Consider the following 20,449-nt stretch of genomic DNA (forward strand, 5'->3'; position numbering starts at 1 on the left):
ATTACAGGTGTTCATGTGACAGTAATAAATAATGCTGCTTGAAATCTGACCTCTGAGAACATAAATGATAATCTTCAGTCCTTTTTTAACCAGCTATTTCTCCAGATTCCCAGTCTTTGAGGTGTTTGTGTTGTTCCGTCATGGTCTGGCAGTCATATGCTATTCACTTTGCTATAATGATGGATTTACTGCAAAATGAATAAACACATCCAGCATGTTGACGGCTGAATATAACACGGTAACACTTTATACTAAGTTCTCCACTTCTTGTAGATTTTATTGCCATATTGTCACCACAATTTAAAGATATCTGATCAATCTCTGTTTGAGGCCATTTTTTAAATCTTCATAGTGACATCCATTGAGGAAACCTATTTTTGTTGAACCTATCAACCTGCTGTAAAAAGTGAAATCAAAAAATAAACTACTGACTTAATATAAAGTGTCACCGAATACTTGTATTGATTAAGACGGCTAACATGAAGTGATGTGTAACCCACCTACACAGGTTCTGCATCCTAAATTAAGTTCAGGGAATTTATTTAGGAAATCTGAACAGTTGAATTATCTAGCTGAGCATCAGTTTCTTATTGTACATGTTAGCATAGCGCAGGTTAAAGCTAACTGCTAATGCTACAGATCTCTCTTTTTACAACACTGCCCTTTTACTCCTCTCTACCAGATTCTGACTTTTACTGTTTTGACAATAAAACTCACAATTACAGAGAAAAAAAAACTAAAATGAAAAAAATATAACAACACATAAAACGTGATTTGGTTGTGAGATGTAGAAAAAAATTAAGAAATTAATTGGTTTAGGCTGAACTAACATAGTCAACATGGCCCCAATCATGATGGCCGAAACTTTTTGTCAGTGTTACCTGGGGTGCTGATTCATTTTAATATATTACACATGGCTCAGAGCTGTTTCAGTTGACTAGCCTGCACCACAGATGGTGTAAAAATAGGCTAATGTCTGTGAAGTAACAAAGCAACATTTGTTAGCTGATGCTAAACAAAACAGGGCTGTCACTTAAAAAAAAGTTTAAATAATTAAAAATCAACATCTCATTCACTAAAATACTTCTGAACATACTTGCAGGCTAATGCTAAACTACACTGTAGAATTCACATATTTTTATTCATGGTGCCTCACCTGATGACAAGCTAACGTTACTGTCGCTGCATTTCACACAAGAAACAGCCTTACTTTTATACAAGATTTTTTTAAATCTGTGGTGTAAAATCCAAAATGCTTCCACACATTAATTCACAGTTTGTGTTTTAATCCATTTAGCACTGCTAGCTAATTTTCTTTTTTGTGTGAACATTTTACGAACATACCTACAGTTTTAGCGTCGGACAGATCGTTATAGTTAGAATACTGATATTACGTTTTCCCCACATTCAAATGATACTGAATTTAAGGTGACCGCCCTGATGCTAACCAAAGGTAGTGAGCTCACTGACCAAAGCTAGCTCTAGCTAAAAAGTTGGGGATATGAATTTCGATTTTTTTTTTCTCGCAGTATTTTAACTTTTTATGATGTGTGGTAAAATTAATGTATCAGTAACTATGATGAAAAGGCTTGAACTGTTGGAGGAGTAGTTGGCAACAACCAACTAGCTAACTATGCTAACTGTTCCTTTTTAGCTTTAGAGTATAAGACAGCTAACTGGCTAAGCTACATTACCATCACATGATGCCAGAAAATTATCTTGTCTTATCATTTTAAGGTTTTTACATTAGAATGTGACAGTCGGCCTGCTGACATTCTGACAGTGCTAGCTAGAAGCTTAGATTTTGAGTGAAAAAAAAAGGCGGGAAAATGGTACGACAAACCGTTCGGGTGTTCTGTTCTTGTTTTAGCAATGCTGCTCTCAGTGAATCTGTAACTGTCGACTGTGTGTTTCAACTGTGACATTAATTCAAACTCAAACGAGACATTTTGGGTCGCAGCTGCTTCCTTTTCATCGAGTGTCAAAGTGAACAGGACGGGGAAATTTAGTTGCATCTAATTCTACTGCTGATTATCTCTGCCTTTGGCTCTGTGCTGCACTGCTTTATTTGTTGAGGTGATACTGACATTTTAAAATTTAAAAAAATAAAACCTGCTTGCTGTATATAGCTTAGCATCCTGCCATGTCATGACTTTGTGAAGCAAAAACTCATCATCTGCCAAGTCGAAGTTTTTTGAATTTGTTTATTGTTGAACTGATGGAATTCAGAAATCTCTACATGATCAGTGAACTGAGAGGTTGTGATTTTGTCCACTGAAATTTCATAACTTTGTATCATAGTTTTATGACTACTGCAGTGAAATGTAGAAATCAGCCTTAACAGATTTGATAATGAAAATGTATTTTCATTGCGTCTCATAGCAGCTTCTTTACGCTCTGCCCAGGAACCATCTGTAAAGTATTTTTAAAAAAAATGCCTCCTTCAATTTTTGTTTTGACAAAAGTGATAAAATCAGCATTATTTCAAGTTTTGCGACTTCTTCTTTAATCCCAATATTTTAGCTCTCCTTCACACCTGGATATGATTTTTAAATTTCTGTGTGACGACATGATCCAACCCTTTAAAAGGTTGCTTTACAACATTATATATGCATGTGTATATTTAACACTGGTTATAGTTGATGTAATAAGAATAAGAATATGAGGCAGAGGTACTGCAGTTAACGCCGAGCTGGAATATCACAACATTAATCAAGTAATTGTTAATAGTAAAAGTGATTTTTGTGAAAAGCCTTTAGAAACCATCATTAGCATTTGACGTAGCGATGGTTCCATCAAGAGAAAAACTGAACTCTAACATCTAGTTTCATTAGTCGAGGTTAATGGCAATATTCAATAATTACATCTCAGAATTTCATAAATTAACTTTTGTTTACATTATTTACATTTACAGTATTTTACAGTGTTGATATGTGCTTTAAATGAGACCTTCATCTGAGTGGTGAACATGATTATCATCATCATCATCAGTCTCTACTTGGCAGTGAGCTTCTGTTGAATGTTTCTGTATCTCAGCAGCTCCTCGTGTGAAACTGACGGCATGAAGTTTTCTAACGCTGAAGAGAAATCCTCAACGGAGACAAGGAGAGGCGAGTCTTCTGTGTCCAGACCTGAGACAGACAGACAGACAGACAGACAGACGGGAGGAGAGACAGACAGACAGACAGACAGATGGGCAGAGTTAAAGTGAAGTCGACCTCCATGGTTTTCTTAATCAGCTGCTTTGAATTAAAAAGTTTTATTTTCATGTGTCTGTTATTTTTTTCTGTCGTGTCAAACAGTTCTTCCTCTTTGTTCTTTGACCACGTAATCTGCAGTGACAGAAACTGTAGATATCAGCAGCTGCTTTTGGACTTCACACTGGTTCAAGGCAACATGTCAGCCATAATGTGATTTTGACTGATAACAATTCTACTTAATGACATTACTACAGTTCAGTCCTCTAAAGCCCCGTCTCCTCCAAACCCTTTCAGTCCAGCACCTCTGGAACCAGCAGTGACATGGTACCTAGACCCTGGGTGTGTTCAGACAGTCCTCTTAAATGTGGGCGGGGTTGTTGTCACTCACTGCTCCGTCCAGCACTCGCTGTATTTCCTCATCAGCGGTGACACAGATGGAAGTCTGCACCTGGTTTATCGTCCACAGAACGAGGCTGCACGCCCACATTTTCACAACAAAATAGAACAGGCTGCAGTGAGAGTCTCTCTCCATGGGATATTTCAAAATAGCAGCTTTGTGCATTTAGTCCTTCTCAGGCAAGCTCAGGGGTTTAGTGTTGCTGTAGCCCACAGGAAGTGAGGATTAGAATATATGACCTTCACATAATCCGCTCCAAATGAATCTATATTTTTAAAGTCATTACTAAAAGTGTGTGTCATATAAAAACTAAAGTGATGGTCAAAGTTGTCACAGTAAAATTTAAGGTGTGCTGATGGATTCACGTCATCAACTCATGCATTGAGTAACATTACAAGTTAACGTTCCACCTTAAAAGTTGCCGGCAGTCGGCCCAGTGAATGAAGTGATTTTTTTCTCTTTCATTTTATAGTTGTAGTTTACTGATGTATGAACAGAGGTTACATAAAACCAGAGTGAGCGTCCTCTACTGACCAATCAGACTGCAGTGTTCACAGCTCCACCTTTTAGTACCAGATCTGTGTGCTAGGTACCCCAACAGAGGGGGGACCAAACATGGGGACGCTAAGGAACGCTTCTGTTGGGACCATCCACAACTTTTCACAGTGGAGACAGAAACTATGAACTGAACTGAACTGAACTGAACTGCTTGGTACAAACGGGTGGTCCACATCTTAAAAGGTGGCCACAAGGTCAATCACTGATCTTTGGCCTAGGGTGTTCTGGTACCAGGTACACTTATGAACCTCCCTGTGCTCGAACATGGTGTTTGTTATGGCCAGTCCATGACTCGCACAGAAGTCCAAAAACAAAACACCACTCGGGTTCAGATCAGGCAGGCCGTTCCTCCCAATAAAGCCCCTCCAGGTTTCTCTGTCATTGCCAACGTGAGCGTGGAATCCCCCCAGGAGAACTGTGGAGTCCCCAGCTGGCACCCCTTGCAGGATGCCGCCAATGGTCCTAACTTTTCTCCCCTATACGGCGCCACTGGCTGTTAGCTGTAAAGCCTCTGTGCTTGTTTATAACATGATGTCAGCGGCGGTGGATGACAGACTGCGGACAGAGCAGACTGAAATATTCTCTACATGTTTACATGTTGCTGATCAGCTGTATTGATAAAGTATTGACTTTTTCCTCGAGGAGGTTTTACTGCACTCACAGTAACAAGCGTAGCTGTCGTCAGCTCAAGTTATCTTCACTTCCTGTCTGCACGGCGGCATCTCTACTACGTGTGTGTGTGTGTGTGTGTGTGTGTGTGTGTGTGTGTGTGTAAAGTGGCGCAGCAACCCCGCCGCACAGACGGCAGGAGGAGGGGCTGCTGCAGCACAATGATAAATTACACCAGACGCCGGCGACGTTGGAGATTCTCAAGACTACAGTCATTGGTGACTTAGTGCAGCGGCCCGTTCACTACTGGCGAGATTAATGGGATTAAAGCTTCACACATCGGTGAGAAAAAGTGCGTTAAAAGATCAATCTCGGATTTTACGAATCGATATCGGGTCGTTCAAATGAATCGATTATTTTAACCCAGCCCTAACATTCATACTGGTTTGAATAACAGTTTCATTGTATTTCCTGATCTTTGCTGAGCAACAGTTTCGTGTGGAAGGAATTAAAGGCCTGTCCCAAACATAGACCAGTTGAGTTCAGTCATTTAAGCAAATAATAGCCCGGGCTACTAACTGAAGTTTTACAGTAATGTCCTCGTGTGAAGATATATTAGTGAAAACTAAATAGCTACAAGTCAGCCCCTCTGTCAGTTATTGACAGATGGAAGAACGACACACGAGGAAAACGTTAGATGATCAGTGACAGAGTCTGTGACGATGAGAAGATTTAAATGGATTCACATCAGAAGTGTTTGGTGTGTAAATGAACGAGTGATCTATCTATCTACCTTTCAGGACAGGAAGTGTCTGAGCTCTGTCGTTTACATGTTGGACTTCATGTCAGAAGTGGTGTCTGCGTTTTCTTACCGTCGTTGATGAGAGAGATCTTCCTCTTGATGGCGGCCGTCATGGCGTCTGAGCAGAGGGCATACAGGTCTGCGCCGGTCATGTGATCGGGGCAGCGCTGCACCACCTGCTGCAGGTCCACAGCAGCGTCCAGCTGGAATCTGAACACAACTTTTATTTACATTTAGGTCACAAAAACACTCCAACATCCTCCGCTCACATTCCACAGGAACAAAGAGTCACGTTAAAGGACTAATCCACTCTAATCAATACTTTTTAATTTACTGTCCTTTGCTCAGCTTGTAAACAGAATATATATATATATATATATATATATATATATATATATATATACATATAGATGACTGATGGAGGTGTTTTGCACTTTTATTTTGCTAATGAATATTAACAATTTTTAATTTTTATTTTTATTTCCATGTCTTCTAAAGTGCAAAATCTGCATGCAAACATGTTTTGTGGAGCTGAGCGAGCTGCAGCGTGACGCCTCCACCTGACGCGTCTCATCACAGTGACACCAGTGTGTTTTCAGCTTCAGTTTATTTCAGGTGTTGCGCTCTGAAAAACAGGTGCTGAGGAACGCCTGTGCAGCACAACGGTGTTGCTCTAGTGTCTCAGTGCACCTGCCACACGTCTAGATTAAAAACAATGAATTTGAGAGTGCAAAAAACCTGGCATGTGTACGGCCCCTAATCTCCAGGACGTGCAGACATTTGGATTCAGCCTCTGTTGCTCTGACCCTAGTCCAGACTAACTGTAGGTGTGCTGTGGCCCAGCAGGGGGAGCTGCTCTTACTTTCTGAGGATGGCTCGGAGGACCTGCAGCTGAGAGGCTCGGTCCTCGTTGATTCCGACGTAGACCAGTTTATCGAACCTGAAGAGGACACAGAGAGACAGTTTAACATGTCACAGCTGTGGATCACAGGGACACATCTGTCCTCATGGGACAGACTGTGTTAAAATAAGACTCAGACTGACCTGATGAGGTGTTTAGAATCACACTTTGAAGGTAAAATCTGATCAAAGCAGCCTGAACTCTGGTTTCATTAATGTGAGAAACAACATGTTTAAATCTGAGGTTCATGGAAACACAGAAAAATAAAAACATCTAAACTTTACTGAAGGTTTCCTCCACACGATAAATACTGGACACAGATTAAAGGATTTTTTAAACAGGTTTTACATGATAGCAGTGATACAGAGGTGTGTGTGTGTGTGTGTGTGTGTGTGTGTGTGACCTCTGACCTGCCCGGCCTCAGCAGTGATTGGTCCAACAGGTCCGGACGATTTGTCGCTCCGATCACAAAAACCCCAACAGACGAGTGCAGAGCATCGAGCTCGGCCAGCAGCTGAGACACGACTCTGTACGGAGAGATTCACTCAAACTTTATTGATCCTGATGTCACAGATGATGTCACAATAAGAGATAAAAGAAACAGACACACAAAAATAACTTCATAAAAAAACTAAACAAACACAAATACCTAAATACAACTTAACAAAAGTATAAATAAATAAAACAAAACTTAAAGTATGAATAAATAACACATGAAATAAAATACACAAATGCCTAAATATTTAAATAAATAAAACAAAACACGAATAATAAATAAATAAAAAATTTAATGAAAATTAACAAAAAGTTTTAATATTAAAAAATTAACAAAAAAGTCTAAATAAATAAAACATATTTAAAAAAAAGTCTAAATAAAAGAGTAAATAAAACAAAACATAAACTCTAAATAATTGAAAAATATGAACCAAAAGTCTAAATGAATAACTGGATAATAAAACTAAACAAACAGTACAAAAACAAGAGAGAAGGTGTGGTAAAAGAAGTCAATAACTACGTCTATAAAAGATTGCAAAGTTCATTCACACAGTGACACAGCTGGAATCAGGGCAGGTAAACACTCACCTGTCCATCACCCCTCCAGAGTCTCCACTGCGCCCCCTGCTGGGAGCCAGAGAGTCCAGCTCATCAAAGAAGACGACACACGGAGCAGCTGAGCGTGCTCTGCAGAACACTGAACACACACACACACACTAACATTAACTCAGTGAGTTCAGGTTGAAATGAAGCAGAAGGATCCTTCAGGTGAAAACAGACCTTCTCTGATGTTCTCTTCACTCTGACCCACGTACATGTTGATGAGTTCCGGACCTTTAACGCTGAAACACACGTTAAAGTCACCTGCATGAAAATGTCACCTGTGTTGTGTTCTGACTGTTATTTTTCTGACAGGTGTCTACCTGAGGAAGGTGAAGGTGTGTCTACCTGAGGAAGGTGAAGGAGTGTCTACCTGAGGAAGGTGAAGGTGTGTCTACCTGAGGAAGGTGAAGGAGTGTCTACCTGAGGAAGGTGAAGGTGTGTCTACCTGAGGAAGGTGAAGGTGTGTCTACCTGAGGAAGGTGAAGGAGTGTCTACCTGAGGAAGGTGAAGGTGTGTCTACCTGAGGAAGGTGAAGGACTGTCTACCTGAGGAAGGTGAAGGTGTGTCTACCTGAGGAAGGTGAAGGTGTGTCTACCTGAGGAAGGTGAAGGAGTGTCTACCTGAGGAAGGTGAAGGTGTGTCTACCTGAGGAAGGTGAAGGTGTGTCTACCTGAGGAAGGTGAAGGAGTGTCTACCTGAGGAAGGTGAAGGAGTGTCTACCTGAGGAAGGTCATGGAGCACTCAGTAGCCACAGCTTTGGCCAGCAGAGTTTTCCCTGTTCCCGGTGGACCATACAGCAGGACTCCAGTCCGGTTCAGACCCAGGGACAGGAGCTCTGGTCTCTGCAGAGGAAGCTGAACTGTGTCCAGGATCTCTTTCTTCACCTGCTGCAGACCTCCAACATCCTCCCAACGCACATCAGGGATCTGTTCACACAAAAGAGTTCCACCAGCAGCGGGGTCAGAGTCAGAGAGGACATCATACAACACCTGGCTGGTTTCTTCATGATGCAGTCGTTCATGCCCACAGACACATTACATCATAGGAACTGTTTTACAGGCTCATTGTGTGATCACCTTGGGGGCTCCAATGGACGTGGACTGGGCGTCCTGCAGGGTCTCCAGGGCGGAGGTGAAGTCCTGGTTCAGGATGGTCACTCCACTGGAGCACAGATCCTCCTCCTGCCGACAACCACTGCAGCCGCGCGCGCACACACACACACACACACACACACACACACGTTATAACGTTCTTAAGAAGATAAACTTAATTCTTACAGTCTGCACCGACCAAACCGTTTTCTGCTCTGAACTAGAGTTCTCAATCTCAACCTGAGCCCGACGGGTCCCAAAACGTCCGACAGGTTGCGCTGGGCTCGGGCTGAAAATGTGTGCTGATTGGCCGGGTTGGGCTGTGGAAAAAAACATGTAAATAAATAAACATATTAAAAAGTCCAGGGAGGGGGAGAAGGGTTGGGGAGCAGGCAGGTTCTGCCCCTCCTCCCAGCCGGAGCAGAGAGTTTCACTGGTGGGGAAATACACCATGGAGAGTCGGTGATCCACTGAGTTGGTCACTTGCCTTTTATTTTAAAGATATTTTTGGGGACTTCTGGCCTTTGTTCAATAGGACAGCTATAGCGTGAAAAGGGGGGAGAGAAGGGGGATGACATGCAGCAAAGTGTCATGGGTTGGAATCCAACCTGCGGCCACTGTGGCAAGGACATAGCCTTTGTACATGGGGTGCCTGCTTTACCAGGTCAGCTAGTGGGCACCCCGAGCTGGTTCATTTTCCACTGGAGACGCGCGTGGTTTGTGCCACCACACAGCCAGTGTGTCCTGGGCGTTATAAGCTAACTCATGCATTTGGGAGGGGGGTCGGGTTTGGTTGAGCTCAGGCTCAGTATTTTATGTTGATGATGACGGACAGGTCGTGTTTGGGCTTCAGCTCATGTGGGTCGGTTCAGGTTGTAATTTTTTCGGCCCGTTGAGAACTCTCCTCTGAAATGAACACTGTTAAAGACGCAGAAGACAGAGGACAAGCAGGACAAATTCACACTGGAGAAAGAAGCTGGGAGTCACGTGATGTAAGGCGGGGTTAATCCTCGGGCTGCACGGTGTGAGATTTTCGTGCTGCGATAATGATCTCAGAAAGTATCGCAGGTTTGACTATATCATGGTATCAAAGAACTTAGATGATTATCAGTCAGAATAAAAACAGAGGCGTCACACGTTTTATTAAAAATACTGAAACCTGAAACCATTTCGTTGATGGAAGTTTGTGTAAAAAGTCTCCTCTTAGAAAGCAACTCAGATAAAGTAGAGATTCTTTGTCCAGTCACAGGTTTTCCCATATCGTAGATAAGGTGTGATAACTGTCAACTTTTACATCACAGTATACCTTAGAACCCGGAAATCGCTGCAGCTCATAGTTCATCCCAAATTTATTTTATCACCACAGCCTCACCTATGATCTTTAACATTTAGTCTCACCAGGTGTGAATCAGCCTCCTGCAGGCAGCTCGACCAGCCTCCACAAGCAGAGCACTCAGATCCCCCAACACGAACCCCTGAGGAGGAGGAGGAGGAGGAGGAGGAGGAGGAGGAGGAGGAGCAGGAGAAGGAGGAATCACTGGTGAACACTCTCACTGTCTGAGTTTAGACTAAATTAAAACACCCTCTGCACACAGCTCTTCTCTCACAGCCATTTTAAAGGACCCCTTTTCTATCACTTTTCTATCTATGACTGGTCTGTACTGGTCTATACTGGTCTGTACTGGTCTGGGTCCTGACTGCTAACAGTGACGTACTGCAGTGAGTTTGGCGAGTCTCTCCAGGTTGACGTCTCTCCCCAGCTGAAGGTCTTGGCTCAGGTTGACCAGGATGGAGTGCCGCTGCTCCTCGGTGGGGCTCTCCAACGCCACCTGGTGGACAAACGCCGCCATGACACCTGCAGACAGCTCCCGAGGTCTGCAGACCGTCGCCACCACCACCACACTGAAACACAAAGACAGCCGTGTTACTTTTCCTCTGAGGCGTGATTCACTTCAACCAACGGCCGTCATACCTCGACAGAGAAGGGAAGTCATTCACAGCCTCAAATTTACCTCAATTAAAACCACTAATTACATTTTAATTAACCTCAGAAGGAGTTCACGTGCTGATTGGAGTTCAGGATCAAATGATGGCGGTCTGGTACTTCCTGTCGATAACTGAGATAACATGAGCTGGCTGACCTGATCGCAGATCAGTGTTACAGTGTGAGGGTTAGAGGTGGTCAGTGACCTGCTGGGGGCGCTGTGGAGCAGCTGGCAGAGCGCCGCCTGGACTCTGCCGTCCTCCTCTGCACCTCCTCGAGCCGTGAGCAGGAGCTGCAGGTTCCTGAGCAGCAGGATGCAGGGCTGTAGGGCGTCAGCCCGCTGAAACACCGAGCTCAGCTTCACCTCCGACGCTGCAGGAGTGTCAGCACACACACTCACACAGTCTACCTGCACACAGGTAACAACAGGAAGTGTAACTACTCACACACTGAAGGAGGAACATGTCATGAGAATAAGCTGCATTTATTTTGTAAAGCCGGCTGTTCCTGAGCGTAGCTGTGTTATAATCAGATGGATGATGACATCACTAATGTGTTTATTATTATATTGATTTATAACTTGAAAAGTGTGAAAACTTATAATGAATTCTTACAGTGAAGAGAAGAAGAAGAAGAGGAAGAAGAAGAAGAAGAAGAGGAAGAAGAAGAAGAGGAAGAGGAAGAAGAAGAAGAAGAAGAAGAAGAAGAAGAAGAGGAAGAGGAAGAAGAAGAAGAAGAAGAAGAAGAAGAAAAAGAAGAAGAAGACACACCTTCTGCAGATGGAGGTTCAGAAGAGGAGGAGGAGAAAACATCATACCTTCAGCAGGTGGAGGTTTAGCCTGCGGCTCGCCGCGCTGACCGAAGTTACTTTTCCACTTCCTGCAGGACCGTGGAGGAGGACGGTGCAGCCAGACAGAGAGCTGCTACAACCAGACAAAACAGTGACATCACTGATCACATGTCCCAGCATGCTTCTCTCTACAGTACTTCCTGTCCAAGCTGGCAGCAGACAGGTGAGTTACCTGTGCTGCAGGTGAGGGAGGATGATGCTGCTGAGGAGCTCCACGGTCTGAGTGAGGCCCGGAGGAGACAGACTGCTCCACAGAGACGAGCCGCCGTCCACACAGAGACAGGGGACGGGGCTGCTGGTGGACGCTCTCTGAGGACACACACACACACACACACACACACACACACACACACACACAGTCAGCCGCCAGAGAGACACACACTCTGACACACACTAGCCCCTTTTATACAGCCCGTTCTGTATACCAGGTTTGATTGTGGAATGGAGTTATTTCACATCTGAGCCAGAACAGAGGTAGTAATGGCGCTGAAATGATGTCTGTACTAACGGGACAGGCGGCAGGACGGGATCATGGGCAGCACAGGTGTGACATTTTGATGAGGTGTTAAATATGCGACGCACCGTGGGAGATTTAAAGCCCCTACAAGGAACTTTCATTTTGAGTTGATTTTGGCAACAAGCGAAAAGTGGTAGTGTTTTGCCGGAATGAAGCCTACATTTCCCATGAGCTCTAGCGCGTATTGTCGTAAACATGCTTACCTGGCTCGCGCATGTGTTTGTTTTGGGGATGAATAGCAACTATTTATAAGAGTCACTATAAATGTAAGCAGCTAGGTAAGATGACGTGTGCCGTCTGAGTGCCGTAAATCGATGGTCTCATTTGCTGTTGTGGGTCACGCACAGACATCAGCAGAAACCAGAGACTTTTGCATATCCAGTTAAAAGTTCCTTGTAGCGGCTTTAAATAGTAGCTGTTAGCAGTTAGCGGCTAAATCAAAAAAGAACAGTGGCTGAAAATGTCCACAAACAGTGAAAACAGTGAGGTCCAGGAGCTCCTTACCCTCCGAGCAGAGGGCGAGATCAGCTGCCATATAACAGGGACGCTAAATGATTGTTATTGACATGTGATGTCATTGTTATTGTTTATAAAGAGCTGCTGACACATGTTATATGTCACACTAGAGGCTGACGCTGTTGTGTTACATGCCATGCCTCTTTTGACTCCATGATGTCATCAAGCTGTCTGACATCACAACAGTGCCATGAGGCTGAGGTCATTTAGCTCTGTAAAAATAAATAGGTGGCATAAAGACAGAACTTCGTAGCGGCTCTATAGCGCCACCTCTGTGTAAAAGGGGCTGCTGTTACACACAGACACAGGTCAATGGTCACCATGTAGAGAGAGGTGTGCAGTCTGTCAGCCAGGTAAGCTCCTCCTCCTCCTTCCTCTTCTTCTGTCTCTGCAGACGGACACACCTTCTGCACTCTGAAGAACAGCACTGGACACCTGATGGAGGTCAAAGGCCACACAGACTCATCATGTATCAACAGTACAGGAGAATTCACAACCCCGATTCCAAAGAAGTCTGGACGCTGTGTAAGATGTAAATAAAAATAGAATTCAATGATTTGCAAATCTTTTGGACCTTTAGCCGACTGAATCCAGCAGAGACGAAATATTTAATGTTCAAAGTGATAAACGTTACTGTTTTTTGTAAATCAACACTCGTTAGGAATTTGATGCTGTGACATGTTCTAATAAAGTTTGTACAGGAGGAACAAAAACTGGGGAGGACGTCATTCAGCAGGTAAACAGGTTCACTGCTAACAGGTGATAATATCATGACTGCATGTGTAAGCAGCATCCTGACAGGTTCCGCTGTTCACAAGCAGAGACGTCAAATTACTAAAAACTGTGTGAACAAACAGTTCAGCAGTTTGAGAACATTTATCAACTCTCAGAATTTACGGATTTCACGTCTACAGTCCATAATATTATTAAAACATTCAGAGAATCTGCAGAAATGTCTGCGTGTCAGGGGCAAAGCTGAAAACCAACACTGAATGTCCGTGACCTTTGACCCCTCACACTGCTCTGCATTACAAACCAACATGATGGGCTCAGGAACACTTTGGAAACCACTGTCAGTAAACACATCGCTGCAACTACCAATGACAGTTCAGACTCTACCAGGCTCCGCCCACTTCTCTGAGCCCGAGCTCATGTGAGACGGACTCTGACCAGCCAATGGACGTCCTGTCCTCTGGGACCATCCAGATTGTTACCAGCGTCTGTGATGGATGGAGAGGTGCATCATGGGACTGTTGAGACACTGAAGTCAGATGAACTTCAACAGTTAGTGTCCTCAGTTCCCAAACACTGACTGAGGTGATGATGTCACACAGTGACAGGAAACAGGCTCCTGTCACAGCTCTATCGGTTTGAACATTAAATATCTGTGCATTCAACTGAATATAGGTTGAAAAAAACTGCAAATAATTGTATTCTGTTTTTATTTTTGTTTTACACAGCGCCCAAATGTTTGGAATTGGGGATTTATATAAGCACCAAAATGAGTTTAAAGAAGTGTTTAAAAATGTCATTTTCGTCTGTGCTGCCTCGTTTCTTCACTGTGTCCATAGAAACGACGATGGTACGGTTTCCTTACACAGAAAAGATCATCCGTTTACTTTCCTGATAATTACATCACAGCAGAAATGTTTCTGATGCTATGTATCCTACAATTCAAAGATGTTGCCTCGTTTTCTTTCAAAGTCATGAGGTCGCAGGTGTCTGGATTTGGTTCAGTTACAAAGCACCTGGGTCAGAGCTGTTTAACAGGCTGTGACGTACAGGCGTAGAGGCAGCTCAGCGCTCAGTTGCACAGCCGGCTCCAAACACCATCAGAAACATTCGTTTCTCGTCATTTTCAAAATTCTGAGTTTTATATTTTAGAAAAGAGAACAGGGGCCTGGGAACACTAATAGTTTCCATTCTTTGCTGTTTTTTCCCCACACTAATCCAAACCTGGAAACGACTCAATCAAATTTCATTCTTTTCCAAACTGCGTAGGAACCCTGAAAATACTCCGAATCCACCACATGTCCTCTGCAGCCTTCAGCAGGCAGATGAACGAACGTGGACGGATGTGTGGTACCTGTGAATTCCCTCTGAGTTGTTCTCCAGCAGGTCGGGATGATTTTCAGCAGGAACTGTCAGGATGTCTCCCTGTGAAACCAGTCTGCACAGAAGCAGAGGACAAACTGGTCAGACTGGGAGTCTGCTCCTGTGTGAGGTCATTTATATTCTGTAGATATCTGTAACATATTTTGCAGACATCGTGCCCTAATCCCTCTGAAAACATCTTCCATTTATGATACAAGACATGTTCACTGAAATTGTTCAGGTTCCAAGTTTACAAGCCTGCTATATATTTTTTAAAACATTTTCTTACACCTCTTAAAATCCAGAAGGCCTCTGGGCCCCCCATGTAGCTTTGGTGACCCCTAATAAGGGTCGGAGCCCCCAGGTTGGGAACCAGTGATTTAGTCACTAATACCACATGCAGTTAGTGAAGCAGTGTGAAACGGGGACTGAGGCTGACCTTGGCGTACTGAAGTGTGCAGACAGCAGGTTGTCGCAGCAGCTGATGTTGTTGTACAGTGGAGACACGACCGGCTGGATGTGAATCTCGCTGGCAAACGCTGGAGAGGCTGAGCGACAGAAACTGTCAGAGTGTCGAGCGCCGGGCACAGCAGAAGCAGGAGACGATTTCCACCTCTGAGACACAAGGAGAGGACACCAGGATGATCAGACACATCAACATTCACTAATCATGATTACACGTTTTCTGTGTCACAGTGACTCAACACTTCCTGCACATCTTTCACATTAAAAGTCTTCTGGTTGTGGCTCAGGGACCCCCCACATTTTCATGGAAAACTAGAATTACAGCCCAGTGGTTGTTTGACTCCGCTCACCACTTTCCATTCATGTCTGTGAAAACATGGACCTTTTGACCTTCATTATTTTACCCTGTTAGACATGTGTGTGTCAAGTTTTGTCATAATTAGCGCATGAATTATTGAGTTACAGACAAAAATATGACCTTTGACCTTCAAACACTAAATTCTAATCAGTTTATTCTTCAGTGGTCTCAAGTGGACGTTTGTGCCAAATCTGAAGAAATTCCCTTGACCACGCTGTACTGTCAGTGCAGTTAAAACCAAACGCCCTGGGCTGCTCATGTTTATTGCTTAGTTTCAAAAATGCAGCACAATCTAAAAGTGTCAGTGGGCTACAGAAACTTTAGGATTCACAACCCTACATGTTAAATCACAGAGTCACATTATTTTCCTAGACTGTCTGCATCTAACGAGCTGAAACTACATTTCCTGTGAAAACGGAAGTGTATTTTGAAAAGACACAACTGTAAACAGATACGGAGACCCAGAACGTCAACAACAGACGCAGGAGGATACCTAGTGCATCATATGTGGACGTAACAGTGCACCGACCAAGCAGCGACATGTGATGAGTTGGGAGTGAGAACATGTTGGTCCTGCTGGCTTTAATACCGACGTCGACTCGGTGCTGTTACTACGTCTGCTGACGGCTTAAAGGTGAGACAACTCTGTCCCCCCATTCCACGATCGTACCTTTTATAAAGAACAGCGAGGCGGCATAACAGCATGAAATGTAAAAAGGGGTTTAGATTGACCTCACGACCCTCTCAGGGGTCCCCACCCCCAGGTTGGAGACCACTGGTGTGTTTAAAGACTGTGTGTTGTGTTGACGCACCTTCATCCTCAGAGTGCAGCTGTTCGCTGGGATCACGTCTCCTCCGGTCATGTTGAACCACAGAGTCGGCGAAATGAAACCGACCTCGTCGTGGTTCTGCAGGTCTGGACTCTGCGTTAAATCCACCACCAGCACGGAGACCAGCCGCTGCCTGCACGCATCGCCGTGACCTGCAGGAGGCCCCCACAGCTTCACCCACTCCTGGTTGAACAGCCCCAGCCTGAGGAGCAGCTGTTTGCTCACAAACACACAGCTGTCCACGTCCACGCCAGCTCCCTGCTGACCTCTGACCCCGAGCCACCGCTGAGTGTCCACCACTCGAACGTCCACCCTGCACTCCAGCGCCTGCAGGACGCCGGAGAATCCCGAGCCCAGCAGCTTCCTGCTGTCAAGAAGCGACCGCCCCCCTCCCAGGCCATCGGCGTAATGAGCGAAGTCTGACACGCACAGTGTGAGGGGTCTGCAGGGCAAGGGGGCCCCTGGGGGCTCCGCTGACTCCCAGCAGTCTGTGAGCACCACAGAGGTGTCAGCTGTGATCCGTCCCTGTGTTACAGGACTGCAGTCCAACACCAGCAGCTCCAACAGCTGCTGCTGCACCTGCAGACACAAAACACTTCATCAGACCAGCTGCTGCGTCACCGGGTCCTGCAGGAAGCAGTTAGCATGTTAGCACTTCCTGTTCCCTCGCTTCAAAGTCTGTGGGGTTTTGTTTTTTTTTTCTTTATTCTGTTAAATGACTGAAATCAGGTCTGTGGTCAACACAAGCTTAAAGTTCTGATTTTTTTATTCAGAGTATTTCTCTGCTCTCCCTTTCTGTCAGACAGCCTGTTTGAGGCTTCACTTCTCATCTATCCTCTCGTCAAAGGCACCGGACTCCACTGACCAAAACTGTCACTGTAGCTCACTGAACCCATCGGCTTTACGACGAGGGAACCAGGCTGACGCTAACGCCAGCAGCCTAACTGCCAAGACTTTTGCTTTTTAATAAAACAAGGAGTGACTGAACGTATTTAACATTAACACCTGAGTGAAGTGATTTAGTTTCTAATGTTTGTTATTAGCTGTTACTCCGAGGTCCACGCAGACAAACAACACATTACAGTCACAATACATCTGACATTAACAACATTTTTACACGTGAAGCAAGCTTCACTTCATTTGTGCGTCCACGCTGCAACGTTAAAGACGACTTCATGTAAATCTGTGTTTTTCTTTAAGAGAAAATTATTTTGGTGCATCCTGAAAACTTTATTACCAGTTTGTTGAAATATAAGTTTGGCAGACTTCTTCACTGAGACATGACTCAGGAGAAAATGGCTTCTTTTTTTTCCCACTCTGTCTGATTTTATTCTCCAATGTGAAGATTTGCTGCTTTTTTTTCTGGTTTATCTGGTATGAATTAAATACCTTTGTGTGTTCGGTTGGAGCAACTAAACTGTTTAGATCATAATCATGGACTTAGAAAATAAGATGAGCATTTGTCCTTCAAATTACATTACTGTTATCATTATTAATGATCAGTAATGAAAATAATTCTGTTTTTACAGGACAACAAAACACCTGATCTGACAAAAAAGGTTTAATCATATTTATACATATACATATATTTAAGGCATGTTTTGTTATCAAACCATGTTTTGACATTTCTAGTTGACAACAGTTCTCATTTAATCTTTTTTTTTATACTTTTTTTTTTTTTTTTTATCTTTGATGCTTTTACATTTACAGGTGTGTCACCTAATATAATATAATATAATATAATATAATATAGTATAATATAATATAATATGCACAGATATTTTCCCACAGTGTGACAGTGTGGGCACTTAATCGTTTAAATCAGAAATAAATTAGGATTTAATATTGTTGTGATCTGGTATGCTTTGATAATTCAGATTATTTGAAGTTTTATTATGTAAGTATTATTTTAAGATGCTCCGTTGATGATGTCTTGACGGTATTTACGGTCACCTGTCCCGGGTCCTCTCCCAGCAGCGGGTGTCGGGGCAGCAGCAGCGGGTCTCCGCGCCGGGCCAGCAGCCACTGTCCCGGGCGGCAGAGCTCCAGCAGCCCTCCGGTGAACTGCTCGGCTCCAGCCCAGCGGAGGCTCTGCCGACTGCGGGCTCCCAGCACCAGTCTGTCCAGGGGGACTGGCTCCAGAGCCCGGACGGACCCCGTGCTGCCGACCCGCTGGAGTCCGTGGAGCCGCAGGAAGAGGCGGCTGGTGAAGAGCCGGACCCGGTGCTCGGACTCGGCTCTGGGGGAGTTTCCCGCTCCGCAGCTTGTAGTCTCCTCCTCGGTGGTCGGCTGAACGCGCAGTAAAATGCCCGGCCTCCCGGAGCCCCGAGGCCGCTGCGGGGTGAAGAGGACGGTCGGTGGGTCGGTGTCATCCTGGAAAACTGAGCTAAGCTGAGATTTCAGTATGAGAGCATCCAGGGGACTCAGGTGAGCCGGGAAACTCTCCAAACAACACAACTCCACCTGCACCGCCATCTTACACCTGCGTCATCACCGCTGCTTCTTCTTCTTCGTGGCTGTCGGCACGTCATTACCGCCACCTGCAGGACGACCCGGGGAACCACATACTACTTAAAATAAAAATCAAAATAAAAATGATAGATATTTTACTTTTTATTATTATTATAAATTAATAAAAAAAAAAACAGAAAAAGAAAATATTATGATTACTGTTGTTGTTGTTTTTTATTATTGTTCTAAAATAAAACTAAAATAACAATAATCTTTATTATTGTTATACATTAATTGTAATAATAATTGCAATTGTGATTAAAATGCAACCAACACTGCTCATATATAATATAATCAATAGCTCATAACTTATGTGTGATATATCAATATGTGATAAACTGTGCAATGCCCTTACTTCCAATGTTTTCCAGCCTGTCTTTGTCATATTTTCCTTTCTTACACTTCACTTATTATATTGCTCAGTGTTACTATATTGCTTTGTGTGTTTTGCTTGTTTGTTTTTTTGTTTTTCTTTTACTGATGCTTCCTGTTAGCAGAGTCCCCTTTACAATGTCCCTGCTGTGGGACCAACAAAGGATGATCTTATCCTAATAATGATGAAAATGGTTCACACTTTAGTTTACAGTCACTGGTCGAGACCAGAGTGTAATATTGTTTTAATGTTACTGCACAGGGCTGATGGTGTGGCTGTGTGAGTGCCATACAACCATTTATAAAGATAAAAAAAAAACCTTGTGAAGAACTTGCATTAATCCTGCTGATATTAGGCCAGTACATCAGAGTCTTGCAGACATCCAGTAGTGGAAGAAATACAAAGTTTTATTTAGGTAAAAGTATTTATACTACACTGCAAAAATCCTCTGTTGCAAGTAAAAGTCTTACTTGAGGAAAAGTCAGTGATGGACTGTACTTCAGTCCAAATCTGAGGTACTTGCACTTTACTTGAGTGTTTTCTTCTTGTGCCGCTTTCTACTTCTATTCCACCACATCTCACAGGTCAATATTGTAAATTTTACTTCAGTACAATTATATGTCAGCTTTACAAGCATATCGTTTTCGCAGACTAAACCTTGGCTCATGTGCAAGTACAGCTGAAATGGTTCATCGAACAATCGATCTTGAGAAAACTATTTGGCGCCATTTTGTATGTAAAAACATTTTCATGCTTCCAGCTTCACAAATATGGAGATTTTCTGCTCTTCCTTTTGATAATTACAATAATTTTAAAATATTTGTAATAATGTTTAGTTTTGGTGGGTTGGACAAAATAAATATGGTGAAGGTCAAACTGAGTGTACTCCTGATGTATAAATAACAACTATTGATGCATTACTCTGTTCATCACTTTAATGTTGCAGCTGGTGTAAGGCTTATGTACCGTCATTACAGTGTCAGCAGTGTGTGCAGATGAGCAGTGCTGGCCTTCCTCCTCTTCCCCACCCCGATTGCTGCAAGCACCTAGAGCTCCCCGCTCAATTGCTGGCAGAGGTCTGCTAGACTTTTACCCGCACACACCGCCCACGCTGCAATGACACAGAGCTGGTTGAAAATGTTCTCCCTTTAGCTGACCATATCACTATTTTCCAAACTGCTGTAGCAATTCCCTGGGGGAGTTAATTGCAGGGTCTGCAGGGTACATCCATGGGTGGACTAGCTAGCTAGCAGCAGTTTCTTCCCTATCCAATTAGCAAACCTCCCAGGGAGAGT

The 20,449-nt window shown here is 43.7% G+C and overlaps 1 protein-coding gene across 2 annotated transcripts; it reads right to left on the reverse strand.

Annotated features, from left to right (window-relative positions):
- Positions 1-615: 615 nt before the first annotated feature.
- pex6 (peroxisomal biogenesis factor 6) lies at positions 616-18,775 on the reverse strand. 2 transcript variants are annotated; one of them, XM_049572111.1, is made up of 18 exons: positions 18,224-18,761; positions 16,253-16,849; positions 15,057-15,232; positions 14,610-14,693; positions 12,844-12,958; positions 11,663-11,799; positions 11,458-11,560; positions 10,847-11,049; positions 10,372-10,558; positions 10,055-10,131; positions 8,642-8,759; positions 8,286-8,491; positions 7,743-7,804; positions 7,551-7,659; positions 6,878-6,994; positions 6,429-6,506; positions 5,637-5,776; positions 616-3,131 (listed from the first exon to the last, which is right to left on the reverse strand). In XM_049572111.1, the coding sequence occupies exons 1-18, from the start codon at positions 18,743-18,745 to the stop codon at positions 2,995-2,997; spliced, it is 3,168 nt and encodes a 1,055-aa protein (XP_049428068.1). In that variant the 5' UTR covers positions 18,746-18,761; the 3' UTR covers positions 616-2,994. The 2 variants fall into 2 exon arrangements, with proteins under 2 accessions (XP_049428068.1, XP_049428069.1); XM_049572112.1 differs by having other exon boundaries at positions 617-3,131; positions 11,458-11,563; positions 18,224-18,775.
- Positions 18,776-20,449: the final 1,674 nt, after the last annotated feature.

This window comes from Epinephelus fuscoguttatus, linkage group LG3 (assembly GCF_011397635.1).
Source record: "Epinephelus fuscoguttatus linkage group LG3, E.fuscoguttatus.final_Chr_v1".
Taxonomy (NCBI): Eukaryota; Metazoa; Chordata; class Actinopteri; order Perciformes; family Serranidae; genus Epinephelus; species Epinephelus fuscoguttatus.